The sequence below is a fragment of the Polypterus senegalus genome, chromosome 6 (assembly GCF_016835505.1).
Source record: "Polypterus senegalus isolate Bchr_013 chromosome 6, ASM1683550v1, whole genome shotgun sequence".
Lineage (NCBI taxonomy): Eukaryota > Metazoa > Chordata > Cladistia > Polypteriformes > Polypteridae > Polypterus > Polypterus senegalus.
In genome coordinates, this window is record NC_053159.1 from 95,745,745 (window position 1) to 95,764,329 (window position 18,585).

Genomic DNA, 18,585 nt, shown 5'->3' on the forward strand with positions numbered 1-18,585 from the left:
GAAATATGCAGACTGGGAGATGTTATTGATATGGGACTGAAAGGATAAAGTACTGTCAAGGATGACACTCAGACTGTTAACCTGTGGGGAAGGAGAGACAGAGGAATTATCAATAACAAATGAAAAATGATCAGTTTTGGATAATGTTGATTTTGTGCCAATGAGGAGAACCTCAATAATATTACTATTATTATTGAATCTTCAAGAGGCACCTGATTGTCAGGAGATGTAGATGAAGTTTAATTTAGCAGCTTCAAATCAAGAAATCAAAGCACATTGAGTGGTCTGCAGAGAAGATGCAGCTAGATTTCAGGAGAAAGCAGAGGACAGACTTGGAATTAGTATTTTACAATCATGTACAGCCAGCTCTGCATTAACATCTAAATTTATTTTCATAAATTATATTGATTCTGTCAAGCTACATATAATTATGCATGGAAGAAATCAAAAGGTTAGATAAATTGGAGGGAAGAGAATTTCAAAGCAAAATACAGCATTTAAAAATGGGATGTATTGCATTATAATGGTTAGGTCCGAAGCAGTACTGCTGTACCCAAGCAAAAACAGGCAAAAGATGTGCTACATTATTAAATGAGGTTTAAAAAGAACAATAAATATTTGGCCAAAGCATGAGGAGTATAATTACACCTAATAATAAAAAAGCCAAATCAAATCATTAAGAAAAAAATAAGCAAATATGATAAAGAAATAGGTTCTTTATGTATTATCTATGGACAGATTCTACCAGCTTGGAGATAAAAAGCAGCATGTTCCTGTCATGCACCTGAGGTCCCTGAAGTAGATTATTGGCGTTAAATAGATGGGTGGATGACATAAAATTATAAAAAGCAAAGTACAACAATATATACTATACAGAAATCCACAGCTTTGGGAATGTAGTAAAGAAAAGAAAAATATGTATTTTGTAAACTCATTTTCCAAAACTAAAAGTAAGTTATTATCCTTCTACCACAGATCTGTATTGGTAATTCATATAAAAAATGCAAACAGTAGAAACTTATTAACTTCAAATCCAGGTAAAGAGTAAGAGTGTGAGTTACATTATGACTACATAGCAGGGTTTAAACAAATCCTTAACTTTCTAGTCCTTAGATCATGTTTGAAAAACTAAGAATGGAAATGAGAGTGAGTCAGATCATAAGAACAAGCAAATCACACATTTATGAAGCAAGTGAATGTCACGGGATACTAACTTGAACTTGATGGCAGGCAACATTTTTGTCTGCCTTATCAGAGTGATCGTTTTCCTGTGAGTGACAGTGAGAAGGAAAGGTAAATCCCAACAGAATAAGATGCCATTTAAAATCCCAATCAATGACTTACAGAGCAGGAATCAAATTTGATCTGATTTCTGTTTCAGTTTGATTGCAGGTAGAAGTAAAACAATGGATTTGGTACTAGAATCTTCTGTTATTCCTATATACTTTTTAATTGTTCTTAGTCAAGCCTCAAATAAACATGGTAGACAAAACAGTTCATGAAGACTGTCATTAAAAAGCCAATAAACTAAACTGTGCACATAACTGATATGTACTGTCCAAACTTTGTTTTATAAACACCTTTTCTAATACTGTACAGATTACTTGAAATATGATGCCTTGTGTTTTGCATAATAGACAAGCACAGTAATACTATAGTAGCATGAAAGCTGTACAGTAAGTTAGCTAAAAATTAAATACAATATTTCTCTGTTGCACTTGTCAGGTTCCATAAAATAATCTTTACCTTGTTTCTTTAGTTCTGCTTAATCTACTACAGCGGTATGCAATAGTATTAGATCTCCTTGAAAGTCATCATAATGTTATGCATGACAAAAGATTTCCACACATATTTATTCATTCAGTATATTTAATATGAACTCTTATGCTGTAACAATACATTTCCAAATTCAAAATAAACCAATTTCTATAGATATTTAACTGAAGAAGAAACACTGTAATAACAGCCTTGATTCTTTCGAGGTAAGTACATCCCAGTTTTGCAGATTGTTCAGGAGTGGTTCTTCCCCATTCTTCTTGGCAGAATTTATAGAGATCCTCTACGTTGGTGGGATAGAACCTCTTGACAGCAGTTTTCAAATAGTGCCACAGATTCTTAATGGGGTTAAGATCAGGGCTTGACTTGCCCATTCAAAAACATTCACCTTTCTGTTTCTGAGCCATTCCAGTGTTGCTCTGGCCTTATGCTGAGGGTCAGTGTCATGTTGAAAGGTGCATCTTCTCCTGAGGCGTAGGTTCACAGCAGGCTGGAACTAGTTCTCCTGTAACACTGTGTGGTATTTGTGTCCATCCATTGTCCCTTAAACTCTGACAAGATTGCCAGTTCCAGCATGTGAAAAGCATCCCCATAGCATGATGCTGCCACCACCATATTTCACTCTAGGTATGGTGATTCCTCAGGCATGGGCAGTGTTAGTTTTACGCCACATATACCTCTTTGAAATCTGAGCAAAAAATACTATTTTGGTCTCATCTGACCATAAAACCTTCTCCCACATCTTAACGGGGTCTTTCTCATGCTTTGTAGCAAATCCCATATGTGCTTTTATGTGGACCTTCTTAAGGAATGGCTTCTTTCTTGCTACTCTCCAGTAGAGGCCTGTTTTATGGAGAGCTCCTGAAATTGTGGACCCCTGCATCTTCACTCAGTTTCAGCCAAAGAGTATTGCAGACTTCTGACTGTGATGGTTCTATTTTTAGTAGTTTCTCTCACCAGTCGACGTTGTGCTCTAATGTTTAGTTTTGAGGGATGTTCTGTTCTAGCATGAGTCTGGCTGCTGTGATGAGCTTTCCACTTCCTGATGATGGATCCAACAGTGCTTAAGAGGGCATTCAAACTTTTCAATATTTTTTGTAGCCATTTTCTGCCTTGTGCATTTCAATGACATTGTTTTCTCACACCAGCAAAATGCTCTTCAGTTTTTCAGTGATTGTCTAACAAAGACTATTGTCTTGACAAAGGGTTTTTTTTATATCTAGAGAGATGTAAAGGACTCACAACTCCAACCTAATTTTCTTTGGTTTAAACACTTACACAAACACCAACGTCTGAGTTTTTTTGGACTTTAGAAATGTATTGTTAGAGCATAAGAGTTCACATTAAGAGTACTGAATGGATAAATATTTGTATAAATCTTTTGTCATGCAGAAAGTTATGATGACTTTTTAGGGGATTGAATACTTTTGCATGCCACTGTGTATAATAAAACAATATGTTCTTTGTGTGTGTGTGTATGTGTGTCCAGTCTCTCCAAGCAATCTGATTGGTCAGTTTGATTTTGGTCTGTTTAATAATAATAATAATGCATTTTATTTATATAGCACCTTTTCCATGCTCAAGGCACTTCATAGAGTCTCAGAAAAAACAGTAGGGTATATGTAACATTGGATACAGATGCTTTCCTGAATAAAACAATGTTTGATCAGTTTCGTTTATTTTGCTCAGTGAAGCACAATTTAGACAGGAAGCGCTGGACAGGAGAGGTTGACACACTAGAGAAAAATCAACATTTATTCTCTTACTGTATAAATCTCTAACTTTTGGTGTGAGTGGGATATGCAGCCTACGTATTCTGCAGTGAATTAGCTCTCAAAAGTATTAAACTGAAATATATGTGCTCACTCAAAAAATATGCCAAAGGCTTGATATTCTGTATGTTCACACTGAAACCTGGCTCTGATTAAAAAATTCTGAGACTTGATGAGGCATTTTACAAGAAAATCAATATATTTAAACCCCTGACCTCTGGAAAAACTGCTGTAGATGGACAGGAAATGGGTTAAGAGGCTGATTAGCCATTGGCATTTCAGCTCAGAATTTAAACACAAATAAGCATTCAATCTATTTTCTTAGTACATGTAACGTATGGAGACTGGTGAGCTAATTTGCTATAGCTGTAAACTGAAATAAATGAGGATCATTTGGCCACATATAACATAGAAAGAAACATTAAATAAACAAGTAACAGGATTTTTCCAGGTAGAGTTTTATGTTTTGTGCTGCCAACTTGGCCTCGGTGCTTTACAATCATAACCACAGTTTAGTGATCAGAGGGTGTATCATAAATTTACTAAATCACTTTTTGACGGGTTTTTTGTGTATGTTGAAAGTAAGATGAGTTCATTTTAAGTGTATATTGAAACATTACTAATGGCTCATGTAATAGCAAGATATTTTACTGCAGCAGACTTAGTATTGTCACAATAGGCAGACTATGGAAGTGGGGCAAGTTCACGTATCTTGTGGATAATATTTTTAAAACGGTTTTATCCAATTAAAAACCTTTTATATGGGGTGAGAATTCTTCTGAACAGGAAGGCCAACTTTGTCTTTTTAATATATTTTCTACAAATACCCCTAAGCAGGATCTTTTTAGTATGGAATTATTTTTGTCAGAACAAATTATCAAACAATAAAATGAAAAAGGATGATTGTTAATTAGTTCTAGTTCTTATCTGAGAGCAAGATGATATGTCACTTGCTGTTAAGAATATTGAGCCACTCTTTAGAAACTTGCTGTTTTAAAGATTGATTGTCTGAATATGAACACTTACTACTTTCCCCTTATTTGAGTTCCCAATATTGAACTTGCTTTTTGTACTTCTGGTTTGAACTTTGCAAACATTATTAAAAGAACTGTAACTGTCTGTTCCGCCTAATATTTTCTGTTTCTTCGTAGCTAGTCTTGCAGCATTTGTGTATAGGAATATCTGAAAAGTGGTCATTTAAATAAAGGAGTTGTTTACAAAGATCAAATAAACAACATCAGAACTGAAGCATTTTTAAAATATGAAAACATTAATAAATATACTAGATGAACACTCTGTCAAAACAACTGTAATTTACTGTAGTAATGCACTTGAGAGTAAAAGAAGTAAACAGACAGAAATAACAGATTTCTTTTGAGACTGTGTGTGATTGAAGGCAAATGGTGTAATGGCCTTTAGTCCTGTGACTAATGGAGCTACACACACATGCTAGTGGAGAGTTCAGAAGAGTGGGTGTCACAAAGATGAGTGATGACAATTTTTGTCACTTCTTGGTATGCAGAATGTTCAAGGTAGATTTTCCTCCACTTGCTCCTATGATGAGTTTTGTAGTAATGTTTTTAAAAGCCAGGAAAATCAATAATTATGAATCTCTTTTGGGAGTGTGGGCTGGCCTCCAAGTAAATGACTAAAACAGAAGAAGAGAATTTTGTTTTCTAAATAAGAGGGTAACAAAAACACAAGCTTAATCAGACCAAACTGGGTCAATATAGCAGAAAAGCTATGGACAGGGTGGATAACCTTAAAAACCCTCCCCAAAGGTCTTCTAGTGTATGTTATCAGCCCCTTCTGGCAATATGAATTTCAGGGAACTCAAGCTGTGTTACACTGTCGGAAAATGTAAACTATTGTAGTAGGCCAAGCTTAATTTGCTGCCTTAATTTAAGTGTTCTGCTTCTTGAATTTAATTCAGATTACCTGCTGAAGAAAATGTCTTGATTTTTTCAATTGATATTATGTCAGTGCAAAATATACAGATTGCGGCTTCACGGATGGGTGAAGAAGGGGAAAATCTCTGCCCACCAGACAGTGTTGCCCTTTGTGCACCTCAAGATGTCCTACTTTGATGAAGTCTGTATAAAAATATAACACATGCAAGTACCTCCGATTTGCTTACTTTTTCAAACTACTGACAGTGGTCAGGAATTCTCTGTGTATAGACTGAATCTGAGCATTTCTGCTACAAATTCAAAGGAGATCAATACTGGGAATTGTGGTAAACTACAATGTAGATGTATACTCTTCCTATAAAGAGCATTGATGATAGCAGGTTGAAGTCAAAGTACTCTAAAGATCTAGCAGAAGGCCTGCCACATGCTGCATGCATGGATTAACAGAGTTCTTTTTGTTTGTTATGCCAGTAGTCAGTAATTAAGGCAGGGTGTGGACTTCATACCTGCTTGACAGCTGTCTCTGCTGCCAAGACAGTGAGTCCCTATTAAATATACAGTCATATAAAAAAGTTTGGGAACCCCTCTTAATTCTTTGGATTTTGTTTATTATTGGCTGAGCTTTCAAAGTAGCACCTTCCTTTTAATATACAGTATGACATGCCTTATGGAAACAGTAATATTTCAGCAGTGACATTAAGTTTATTGGATTAACAGAAAATTTGCAATATGCATCATAACAAAATTAGACAGGTGCATAAATTTGGGCACCCATTACATCAATACTTAGTTGAGCTTCCTTTTGTAAATATAACAGCCTCTAGACACCTCCTGTAGCCTTTGATCAGTATCTGAATTCTGGATGGAGGTATTTTTGACCATTCTTCCATACAAAATCTCTCCAGTTCAGTTAAATTTGATGGCTGCCGATCATGGACAGCCTGCGTCAAATCATCCCATAGATTTTCAATGATATTCAAGTCAGGGGACAGTGACAGCCATTCCAGAACATTGTACTTCTCCCTCTGCATGAATGCTTTTGTAGATTTCGAACCATGTTTTGGGTCATTTTCTTGTTGGAATATCCAACCCCTGCGTAACTTCAACTTTGTGACTGATGCTTGAACATTATCCTGAAGAATTTATTGATATTGGGTTGAATTCACCCAACCCTTGACTTTAACAAGGGCCCCATTCCCTGAACTAGCCACACAGCCCCACAGCATGATGGATCCTCTACCAAATTTGACAGTAGGTAACAGGTGTTTTTCTTGGAATGCGGTGTTCTTCTTCCGCCATGCAAAGCGCTTTTTGCTCTGACCAGATTACTCCATTTTTGTCTCATCAGTCCAAAGAACTTTGTTCCAAAATGAATCTGGCTTGTCCAAATGAGCATTTGCATACAACAAGCGACTCTGTTTGTGGCATGAGTGCAGAAAGGGCTTCTTTCTCATCACCCTGCCATATAGATATTCTTTGGGCAAATTGTGCTGAATTGTAGACTGATGTATATATACACCATCTGCAGCAGGTTTCTTGCAGGTATTTGGAGGTGATCTGTGGGTTGTCTGTAACCATTCTCACAATCCTGCGCATATGCCGCTCCTGTATTTTTCTTGGCCTGCCAGACCTGGGTTTAACAGCAACTGTGCCTGTGGCCTTCCATTTCCTGATTACATTCCTTACAGTTGAAACTGACAGTTTAAACCTCTGAGATAGCTTTTTGTAGTGTTCCCCTAAGCCATGATACTGAACAATCTTTGTTTTCAGATCATTTGAAAGTTGCTTTGAGGATCCCATGCTGTCACTCTTCAGAGGAGAGTCAAAGGGAAGCGCAGCTTGCAATTGACCACCTTAAATACCTTTTCTCATGATTGGATACACCTGTCTATGAAGTTCAAGGCCTAATCAGTAATCAGTATTGAGCAGTTACATGCATTCAAATCAGCAAAATTACAAGGGTGCCTAAATTTTTGCACAGCCAGTTTTTCACATTTGATTTAATTTCATACATCTAAATACAGGGGTTCCCAAACTTTTTTATATGACTGTATATATTGTTCATACAGTACAATATAATATATAGACTGTATACCGATTATTGTGAAAGTATATGGTAGAGTAAGCTGTATACAGAATTGTACATGCTATCAGTTCTTTGTAGATTAAATTTCCTTGTGAAAAGAGAGTGAAAGAGGTTGCTACACCCACTACATGACGAACCACCTGATTAGGACCCGACTGTAGCAGACGACACCTCAGAAACACACTGGAACAGTGTGAGGTTTTTTTTACAGTGGCTCGAGTGCCAATCCTGCCATCAATCCCCATGTTTTCTCTAAATTGGAGAATCTGCTTGCAGGGCTGGATGCAGATTAACGTCATGCCCCGGATGAAGCAATTGTAGGTTAAGGGCTTTGCTCAAGGGCCCAATGGAGTAGAGTCATTCTGGCATTTACGGGATTCAAAATGACAACCTTCTGATTACTGGCACAGATCCCAACCTCAGAGCCACCACTCCAAATGTTTCCTTTCCACATTGACATGAATGGAATTTGATGAGCTATAGGTATTTAGCATTTGTGTTCACAATATAAATAGATGTTTTTCAACATATTGCTTGCAGGTAGGTTATGTCTATCTTATTTAATCATTCAAATACAACTTCAACTTCTATGATCTTGTCTGGGGAAGATAATAAAATTGTAATCCAACAGAAACACGCAGTGTCTAGGGAATTGAGACTTCCTCTCTCACATTTTAAAACTGTCAGCAATATTCCTTCCTTTCTTTTTTGACAGCATTCCACTCTATCACGCAAGTTTGTAGAAGTGATGTCCGAGTACAACGCTACTCAGTCAGACTACAGGGAGCGCTGCAAGGGAAGGATTCAGCGACAGCTGGAAATCAGTAGGTACCTTGACTCAGCAGTTTAAGTTGAAATGTTAAATTAGGTTGCTTGGTATGCAATAAAATATCCACAGAATAAAAAGGTTTGATATAAACCCGTATCAATATTAATTAATTTTGCTGTGATGTATGTTCTGATATCTGAGGTTAAGAAAATAAAGCTTTGTACCTTGGGGTCAAATTTTAATGTATATGAGCCATCAATGTTTAAACAAATTAAAAGCGTTAATGTAATGTTTGCAAATATTTGTGCTTTTCAGGTGGGAATGTTCAAGAGGATTTTATATTAGGATAATAAACAATTAATGTATAATTGTGTAAGGGGTTACTCCACCCAAAAAATATTTTTTTAATGTTTCTTATTCCATGTGGTTTGTAGTGATGGACAAAAATTTTTTTATCTTATGTTTTGATGTAGAAGGACGGCAACACATTTTTTGATAGAATTAGAGCAGCACACTTGAAGGAAACTTATTGACACAAGATGAGTTGAAGACAGGACTCTTGACCAGTGAATGAAGGGGATATGCTTGTCTTTAACTCAAAAGCTTTTTCCACTGTAAATGTGTTTCCTCATTGTGAGCTGCTCTGATTTCCTGCATTTCTTTAACAATATTTTAACAAACAAATGCAAGTATATGGCCCGTTGTGAACATTAACCTGGATGACTTGATATGTCGATTATGTGACACGAGTAATATGAGATTTTTGTCTTGGACATTTCTCCATGAATACATTTCTCCTGGCCATCACTATGAATCTCATGGAGCAAGTTAAATATAAATGGAGTAATACTTAAATGTTACTTTCAGAGACTCTGTAAGAGTTTGCTGTAAAGAGTGTATTTTGAAATGAGTGTTTAGATTTTTTCTAGGTCTCTTCACATTCATAGGATATTCCACAGTTTCATAATGGCTTGCTTGCTGCCTGCTCAAGATTAACTGTTGGTTATTGGGTCCACAGTTTGGTTTGGTTTGTGCATAACCGGGAGTCATCAATAATGGCAGTCTTTGAAAATCATAGAATTTCAAAGATACTAGGGTTTGGGATTCTATAAGATTCTCTTAAGATCTAAATCAAAAGAAATTATTTAAGAGTGGATGGTTTGTAACATATGTTATATGAATAACTAGCAAAATACCCGAGCTTCACAGTGGAGAAGTGTGTTAAAGAAGTTATGAAAAAGAAAAGGAAACATTTTAAAAATAACGTAACATGATTGTCAATCAATCATGTTACGTTATTGTAACTGTAATTACAAAACTGTAATTGTAACTGTAACTGTAATTACTGTTATTGTAATTGTTTTGTGACTGTTATGAGTGTTGCTGTCATCAAGGATTTGATTATCATTATTTGTTGCAATCAGGTTCGTATTTGGAGGATGTGTTGTGTTCAAGTTACGTTCTTGCACTTTTGCTGAGTTGGTGCCAAACACTATTCTATCCCTGACTGTCTCATCTTCGTTTGCATAAGCACAGTCCTTCACCAGCAATTTTAACTCTGTTACAAAGTGATCAAAAGTCTCGTTTATACCCTGCATCCTCTCATTAAACTTGTATCTCGCGAATATCGTATTCGTCTTAGGCATGACAAACGCCAGCGGCAGCGTGTCTATGAACCTAATTTAAAGTTAAGCTTTACACCTTATTTTCCTATTCGTTTGCATAAGCACAGTCCTTCACCAGCAATTATTTAATGTTAGCTCAGACCAGGCACTTAAAAGTTTCTCTCACACTTTTGCTGAGTTTGTACCAAACACTATTCTATCCCTGACCATCTCATCTTCGTTTGCATAAGCACAGTCCTTCACCAGCAATTTTAACACCATTACAAAGTGATCAAAAGTCTCGTTTATACCCTGCATCCTCTCAGTAAACTTGTATCTCACGAATATCATATTCGTCTTAGGCATGACAAACGCCAGCGGCAGCGTGTCTATGAACTTAATTTAAAGTTAAGCTTTACACCTTGCTTTCCTATTCGTTTGCATAAGCATAGTCCATCACCAGCAATCTTAACACCATTACAGCAATTTAAACTCCGTCACAAAGTGATCAAAAGTCTTGTTTATACACTGCGTCTTCTCATTAAACTTGTATCTCGCGAATATCGTATTTGTTGTAGGCATGACAAACGCCAGCGGCAGTGTGTCTATAAACTTACTTTAAAGTTACGGTTTACACTGTGCTTTGTTTCCGCAGTAGCTGCACTTATGAATATGCTTGTATGCGTCACTCGCTTCATATTCTTTTGCTGCCTTCTCAATTGTGTAATGCGTTTTTTGTTCAGCGCACTTTGGAGCTCTAGCTTGTTCTCTGCGTACTGCGTTCACAGTCAGTTCACGTGAGCCGCTCGGAGTACATGCATCGAAGGTTCTCAACTGTGCTTGTGCTATCTCTTGCAATCTTGCGATGTCCACGGCTTTATTTAATGTTAGCTAAGACCCGGCACTTAAAAGTTTCTCTCGCACTTTCGCTGAATTTGTGCCAAACACTAGTCTATCCCTGACTCATCTTCGTTTGCATAAGCACAGTCCTTCACCTGCGAATATTTAGCGGCAGCGTGTCTATTGGATTGCCTCTGACGGACGGCCTTATATGGGCAGGCACTCAAGTACGTGGGAGGCGTGACGATGAGGGACGCAACTCCGCCTCACACGGCGACCGAGCTGCAGGCTATGGCCATATATATGTACGTAAGTAGGTTCCAGTTATGACCGTTACGCGTAGAATTTTGAAATGAAACCTGCCTAACTTTTGTAAGTAAGTTGTAAGGAATGAGCCTGCCAAATTTCAGCCTTCTACCTACACGGGAAGTTGGAGAATTAGTGATGAGTGTCAGTCAGTGAGTCAGTCAGTCAGTGAGGCCTTTGCCTTTTATTAGTATAGATTATGTGTGACTCCTTTATATCTATATCCATGACACTTTGCAAAATTTAAACAGTAAATAAAAGTAAACTCTCTAATATACAGTATTTAAAGAAGAGTAATTATGATGAGTGGTGGAGTATTATGTTTTGGAAAACCATTGGGTTTAGTTGTGGGCCAACCCTTACAGCAAGGAACAAAGCATGAAAACTCATACCAAATCAATTTTACTTGGGAAAAATATTAAAGAAAGCCAAATGAAAGGATAATAATCCACTGACAGATAAGCAGTGATGCTAAATTCTGAATCTCTTGCAGCCAACAAACTGCTGAGCATCTTAACATTGTGAATTAAGTTAATAGGTAAGAGGTTTAATGTTTCTAAAGCTATCTTTTTTAGGTGGAAGAATATATCTGTATGTATTATGTTTATGTAAAACCACAATAACTTAGGTCTTAATGTCTGAGAATAATTATTGACTGGGCATCATTACCCTGCAAGATTAACAGGATGACTAAGTACAACTAACCCTGTAAAACTGTAGGATCACAGCATTGTATTTGCTTCTTAGTCTTCCAGTAAAACAAACAAACAAAACTACCTATAGGGTGTAAACTAGAAATATATTTTCTGCTGAAAAGCAGTGACTTTGAATATAGTATATTGCAATATTTGTAGATAAAGACGATATGTTGAGCAGATGAAGATCTTGGGTTGACATATATGTACAAATTTGACACAGCTGGGTAGTAGGTGTGCACAAACAAATTAAGTACATGGTCACTTGTGTAGACATATAGCAAAAAGTAACTGAAGTGTCCGTGTAGAGATATTTGGCTCAGAGGTATGTTACAGAAATGTCTACATTTAACAAGTTGATTTCTACGTATTATATTCACAACTGTATTCAGTAATAAAAATGTTGAACAACAACATTTCCATAGCACATTTTTATTCAAAGGATGCAGCTCAAAGTGCTTTACAAGATGTCATAGAAGTAGTTACATGCAAAGACAATAACAAATTAAAATTAGATAAAAATAATAATGCATAAATAGTATATTAAAATAAATAATGCACACTTACATAAGATAGCTGTATAATTAAGAGAAATAGAGTCCTTAAATATTGATTGGTTATTTATTCTCGAAATGAGTGCAATGATAAGGTCAGTTGGCTAGAGTTTGACAGAAAATAACGACTGAACTGTTCAATAAATAGTTTGATAAGCAAAATGAATCAACATGATAGACGTTATTGAAGCTGTTTACTACAAAGCCTAGTAGCTGAGGATTTAAAATGGTGTCATTCTGATTTACTCACTGAGCAACCCTATACAAGTGCGTTTTTCTGTCTTTGTTTTAACTTTCAAAATTACAAAATATTTTATGTTTAATGTAGGACATTTCCCACTTCAAGCTCAGATGTATACATCAACAGATATAATTAAATTACTTCTTTAAAGCAATTACCAATCTAATGACAACCCAATTCATTTTTGGATTTGTTGGATATTTTCATAATGTATATTTTGTCTCTAAAATGGTCATGAGGAAATCAAACAAAAATACACTAAAAATGTAATTGCTGTCAACACTTTATCCAGTGAGAGCAATACATTTTGAAAACATTTTTGCCAATGATAAAAAAAACAACAACAACAAAAAGTGTAAGTTCATCTTATCGTTTTTGGGTGTCCTTCATGTTGACTATAAACAGGATACAGCCTTATGTTTTACTGTTCACCTTTAGGATATGAAATTTAAAAAAAATGGATAACATGAGTGAGAGGAGTGCTTAAGTAAGATTCCCAAAGTTTTGCTCAAGGCAAATGGGTGTTTACACTGTGAGAGTTTTGTGCTACAGGGTTGATGTATGCTAGACTCTTTCTGAACACGCATCTTAGATATACTGATTGGAGCTAATTGTAATGCAGAAAACAGCAGAATAAATAAGTAGAAATTCACTCCAGTAATTTAATATATTCTTAAAATGTTTATAGCAAACTATGGAGCCCTTGAGGGGATATGGTGTACATTTTTTTTGGGAAACTATCTTGTGCACACTTCGCATCCTGTGCGCACCATGTAGTATCTCATGCTCACCACTTACTAACTCATACTTACCACTGACAATCTCATGTGCACCACTTACTGTCTGGTATTCATCAATTACTTTAAGGTTGCACTAGCTATTATGGTGTGTGTCACATACAATCCGATGAGCCCCAAATTTATTATTTGATACTGTACATCTTTTTCTGTGAACAGGACATATCACTTAACAGTTTGATGTTATTTAAACAGTTACACTTCACTGAAATGGATATTGGCAAATTTATAAAAGCAGGCTATACATTCAAGCCCAGTTGGATCCATAAGTTCAAGTTCAAAGTTTATTGTTATGTACACAGTAAGGAAACACGTTTCCCTGTACAATGAAATTCTTTCTTTGCTGTCCACACCAAATGACAAAACCAACGTATAAAGATAACATAAATAATAAGTAGCAGATAGATAATAAGTAACAGAGGCAGCATAAAGTATAAAAATAGAGTAGAAGTATAAAATGTAATTGTGCAGGTAGGTGCGTGATGGACAAGTCAAATACAGTTGTGTGAGGTAGATAGAATGAGGTGAACCATGGTTATAAACTCCAGTCAGTTATTTAGGAGTCAAATGGCCTTGTGAAAGAAAGAATTCTTTAGCCTGGAATTCCTGCATTTCATACTTCTATACTGGAAGTCTTGCATTTCATACTTCTATACCTCCTGCCTGAGGGTAGAAGTGTGAACAGTTCATGTTGGGGGTGGGTGGGGTGGGATCCCTGAGGATCGAGGTAGTTCTCCTGCAGACTCTGCAGTTGTAGATGCTCTGCAGATTGGATAATGGGGCCCTGGTGATCTTCTCAGCAGTCTTTACCACTCTCTGCAGACGTTTGCGGTCCATAGCAGTAGTGTTACCATACCACACGGTGATGCAGCTGGTCAAGATGCTCTCAACAATGCAGCTGTAAAAGTTGCCGAGGATCTTAGTTGACATACCAAACAAGATAGCAGCTTTGAGCTCTTGTTGTAGTTTGGGTGTCAATTTGGAGCCAGGATTAAGAGTTTTAGACTGAGAGAAGAAGTAGAGAGGTTGACTGGAGTAGGAATCTGGCTTCCTTTCCTTCCATAGTTCAACAAGTTTGCATGGTATACATGCTTCGCAGGTCGACGATTTGCTTGTTTAACCAAATAATCTGCCAGACAGTTCGTGTTGGGGGTGGGTGGGGTCCCTGAGGATCGAGGCAGTTCTCCTGCAGACTCTGCAGTTGTAGATGCTCTGCAGATTGGATAATGGGGCCCTGGTGATCTTCTCAGCAGTCTTTACCACTCTGTGCAGACGTTTGCGGTCCATAGCAGTAGTGTTACCATACCACACGGTGATGCAGCTGGTCAAGATGCTCTCAACAATGCAGCTGTAAAAGTTGCCGAGGATCTTAGTTGACATACCAAACTTCCTCAGCCTCCTCAGAAAGTACAGCCGCTGTTGAGCCCTCTTGACCAGCTGTGTGGTGTTAAGTGTCCAAGTGAGGTCCTCACTGATGTAGACGCCCAGGTATGTAATGCTGCTCACCCTCTCCACTTCAAGCCCTCGGATGAGGTCTCCTCTCCTTCCTCATGTCCACTATAATCTCCTTCGTCATGTCTGTGTTGAGGGTGAGGTTGTTGTCCTCACACCATGATGCCAGACTGTCCACCTCCCTCATAGCTGGCTTCTTATTTGCACAAGTTATGTAAGCAATTCATATTTCATATTTTGATTGCATGTGAAGTTTGACCAGTCCAATGTAATTACACTAATTTAATTATCTGGTAAACTTGGTGCACTTTTTTTTTTTTTTTAGAAGATGGCGCCGACTGGTGTGGCTGGCTGTCTGCTCCTCTCACTAATCTGTTTTAAATGTGTTTTTATGTATTAGTTTATCTCAGCGGCCACTGTCCTATGATCGTGATTCTTTACTTAACTTATTTTCTTGCTTGCTTTCCTTTCAATTTTCATCTCCTGATGCGATATTACGTAAACCTCCATCTTTGTTTTATTCATCTCCTGACTTCTTCACCTGGACGCCGGTATTCACCTGTATCACTGAGCTGAATGCCTCTCAGAGACACAAACGCACCCGCCACTGCCGTGGAAGAAGAGCCGGTATTGCTGTTAAACAATGCAGACTCAAGTCCCAGAGCTTGGATTCCCGATGCGAGTTGTCTATGACCCATCTTCTCCTGCACAGGGCTTCATCCCTGGTCAATGGGCGCTGGATACCGGATTTAATTTCTCCATCTGAAGGTGGCATCACTCTTCCTCGGTGTGTTCTCGGGGAGTAAACGCTGCTAATCTTCACACGCTCACCTGTGCTCATTCTGCAGCAAGCTCTTCTACTTCTGTCAAGGCTGCTCTCTTGAATGTGAGATCAGTGTCTAATAAAGCTTTTATTCTGCAAGACTATTATCTATACTAATAAAAGGCAAAGCCCTCACTCACTCACTCACTCACTCACTGACTCACTGACTCACTGACTCACTCACTCACTCACTCACTGACTCATCACTAATTCTCCAACTTTCCGTGTGGGTGGAAGGCTGAAATTTGGCAGGTTCATTCCTTACAGCTTCCTTACAAAAGTTGGGCAGGTTTTATATCGAAATTCTACGCGTAATGGTCATAACTGGAAGCAGTTTTTCTCCATTTACTGTAATGGAGATGAGCTTCAACGCCGTGGGGGCGGAGTTTCGTGTGACATCATCACGCCTCCCACGTAATCACGCAGTACATAGAAAACCAGGAAGACCTCAAAAAAGCGCTGAAGAAAACATGCATTATATAATTGAGAAGGCAGCGAAACAATAAGAAGCGAGCGAGTGACATATACAACCATATTCATGAGTTCTGCTACTTGAAACAAAGCACGATGTAAACCTACACTTTAAATTAAGTTCATAGACAGGCTGCCGCTGGCGTTTGTAATTTAGTGCCTGCCCATATAAGGCCGTCCGTCAGCGGCAATCCAATAGCAAACTGCCACGGGTAAATATTCACGGGTGAAGGACTGTGCTTATGGAGAGGAAGATGAGATGGTCAGGGTGGTGTTTGACACAAACTCAGCGAAACTGCGAGAGAAAGTTTTAAGTGCCAGGACTAAGGTAACATTAAATACAGCCATGGACATAGCAGGAGATGGCACCAGCACAGCTGGGAACCTTCGATGCATGTACACCGAGTGGCTCACGTGAACTGACGCAGTGCACAGATAAAAGGCAACAGTTCCAAAGAGCTGAACAAAACCGAATTACACAATTGAAAAGGCAGCAAAAATATGAAGCGCCTCATACATACAAGCATATTCATAAATCCAACTACTGCGGAAACAAAGCACACGTTGGAAAAAGTCAATGTCCCGCTAAAGGAAGACAGTGTAAAAAAAACCCGTGCATGCAGTGTGTCAGGTCTCAGATAAAGAAGAAGACGAGCTGTTTATTGATGCAGTAAGAAACGAATCGATGAATGAAACCTGTCATCTTTACAACGATTGACAAACACGGAATGTAACTTGAACACAACACATCCTACAAATACGAACCTGATTGAAAGAAATAATGATAATCAAATCCTTGATGACAGCAACACTCAGTAACACTCACAAAACAAATACTGTATATTGACAGTCATGTTACGTTATTTTTAAAATGTTCCCTTTTCTTTTCTAGCTTTTTAACACACTACTTCTCATGATACGCTGGTATATATATATGTATATATATATAACCCGATCTACATACTCGAATAATGGATACTTTATTCGCCATCAATGATTGTTTTGGTAAAGCCATACTCAGTGTATTCATTAGATGAACGGTAAAAAGTAATTGCGAGGGGAGGATGACTAATTGAGGCATGCAGGCTGTAGTGCGTCAACTCTATCTGAATTGCGATCACATTTGAAAAATATATCTTTTCAAGTTCTATTTAGTCCATATGTGTCAAACTCAAGGGCATCCACATCCGCCCGGCGTAATTATATCCGCCCGAGATCATTTTATATACTGTATTATTGTTATTAAAGCCCGGTATATGAAGCGCTGGTAACACAATAAACTACAGATCCCATAATGCAACGCTAGCTCACACGATGCTGAAGAGAAAAGTTGATTCTGAAAATAGAGCCTTTAAAAACCGATGGGAGGCTGAGTATATGTTTACTGAACCCGTGTGTCTCATTTGTGGAGCTATTGTGGCTGTAATTACAGAATTTAATCTAAGACGGCACTATAAAACAAAACATCAGGGTAACCTGAAAGACCTGAATGCAATGCAGAAGATACAGAAAGCAGAAGAATTAAATAAGAATCTGACACTTCAGCGGACGTTTTACCGTGCACAATCACAAAGTGATTTCAATTGAGGCTGCTTTTATGGGAGACACAACCACTTGCCCCACTTTCCCTGTTACCAAGTAATGTTAAACCAAGTCGTCACTACGGTGTTCCCAAATCGCACTTTGCTGATAAACTGAGCGCACTGAGTTTGCACGGCGCTTTGGTGACTTTGAAGAACAAAAAGTCCGTCTACATGCGGCTCGAACCTTGTGCATGTTTGGTAGCACATATCTGTGTGAGAAGCTCTTCTCAGTGATAAAGACTAACAAAACAGCACACAGGAGTCGCCTCACTGATGAGCACCTGCAATCCATCCTGAGAATCTCCACAACACAGAACCTCACACCAAACAGAAACGAACCTGTGGCCAAAAAAAGATGCCAGGCGTCCAGCTCTAAAATGACATATGAGCAAAGACAACTGAATGATTTGATTTGTTATTGCTGAAAGGAACACATTTTATTTATATTTCCAGGTTTTGTTATGCAGCATGTTCATATTTGAATTTGTATAATTTTGACAGGATATATTTTTATGGAGAGCAAAATCTTTTGGGATATTTAAAATCTAAGTTTATTTTTTATAAAATATAAAATTACATAAGAGTAAAGAAATTTGAATGTTTGTTCTTTTAATGTTTACTTTATTTCTAACTTGTATAATTTAGACAGGATATATTTTTATGGAGAGCAAAATATTATAAGTTGTTTAAGGTTTGAGTTGATTTATTCAGGAATAATATTCCTGTCTGTTTTTACCATTCCTACCAAAGATATTTCTGTCGACTAAATAAAAATTCCTTCTATTTAAAATTTAAATAGAACTTGAACAAATACGATAGTTCATAATATCCACGCAGACTTGCACGTAAGAGCGGAGTTATCCGTTTTAACAAGCAGCGTATTGCACTGATACTGAAATAGCTGTG

The 18,585-nt window shown here is 37.6% G+C and overlaps 1 protein-coding gene across 1 annotated transcript in view; it reads left to right on the forward strand.

Annotated features, from left to right (window-relative positions):
• The window catches only part of LOC120531301 (syntaxin-1A), a 375,272-nt gene that overhangs the window by 258,158 nt on the left and 98,529 nt on the right, over positions 1–18,585 (forward strand). The window contains exon 6 of the mRNA XM_039756579.1: positions 8,260–8,368. Within this exon, the coding sequence (XP_039612513.1) occupies positions 8,260–8,368 (109 nt within the window). The remainder of the gene's footprint in view (positions 1–8,259; positions 8,369–18,585) is intronic.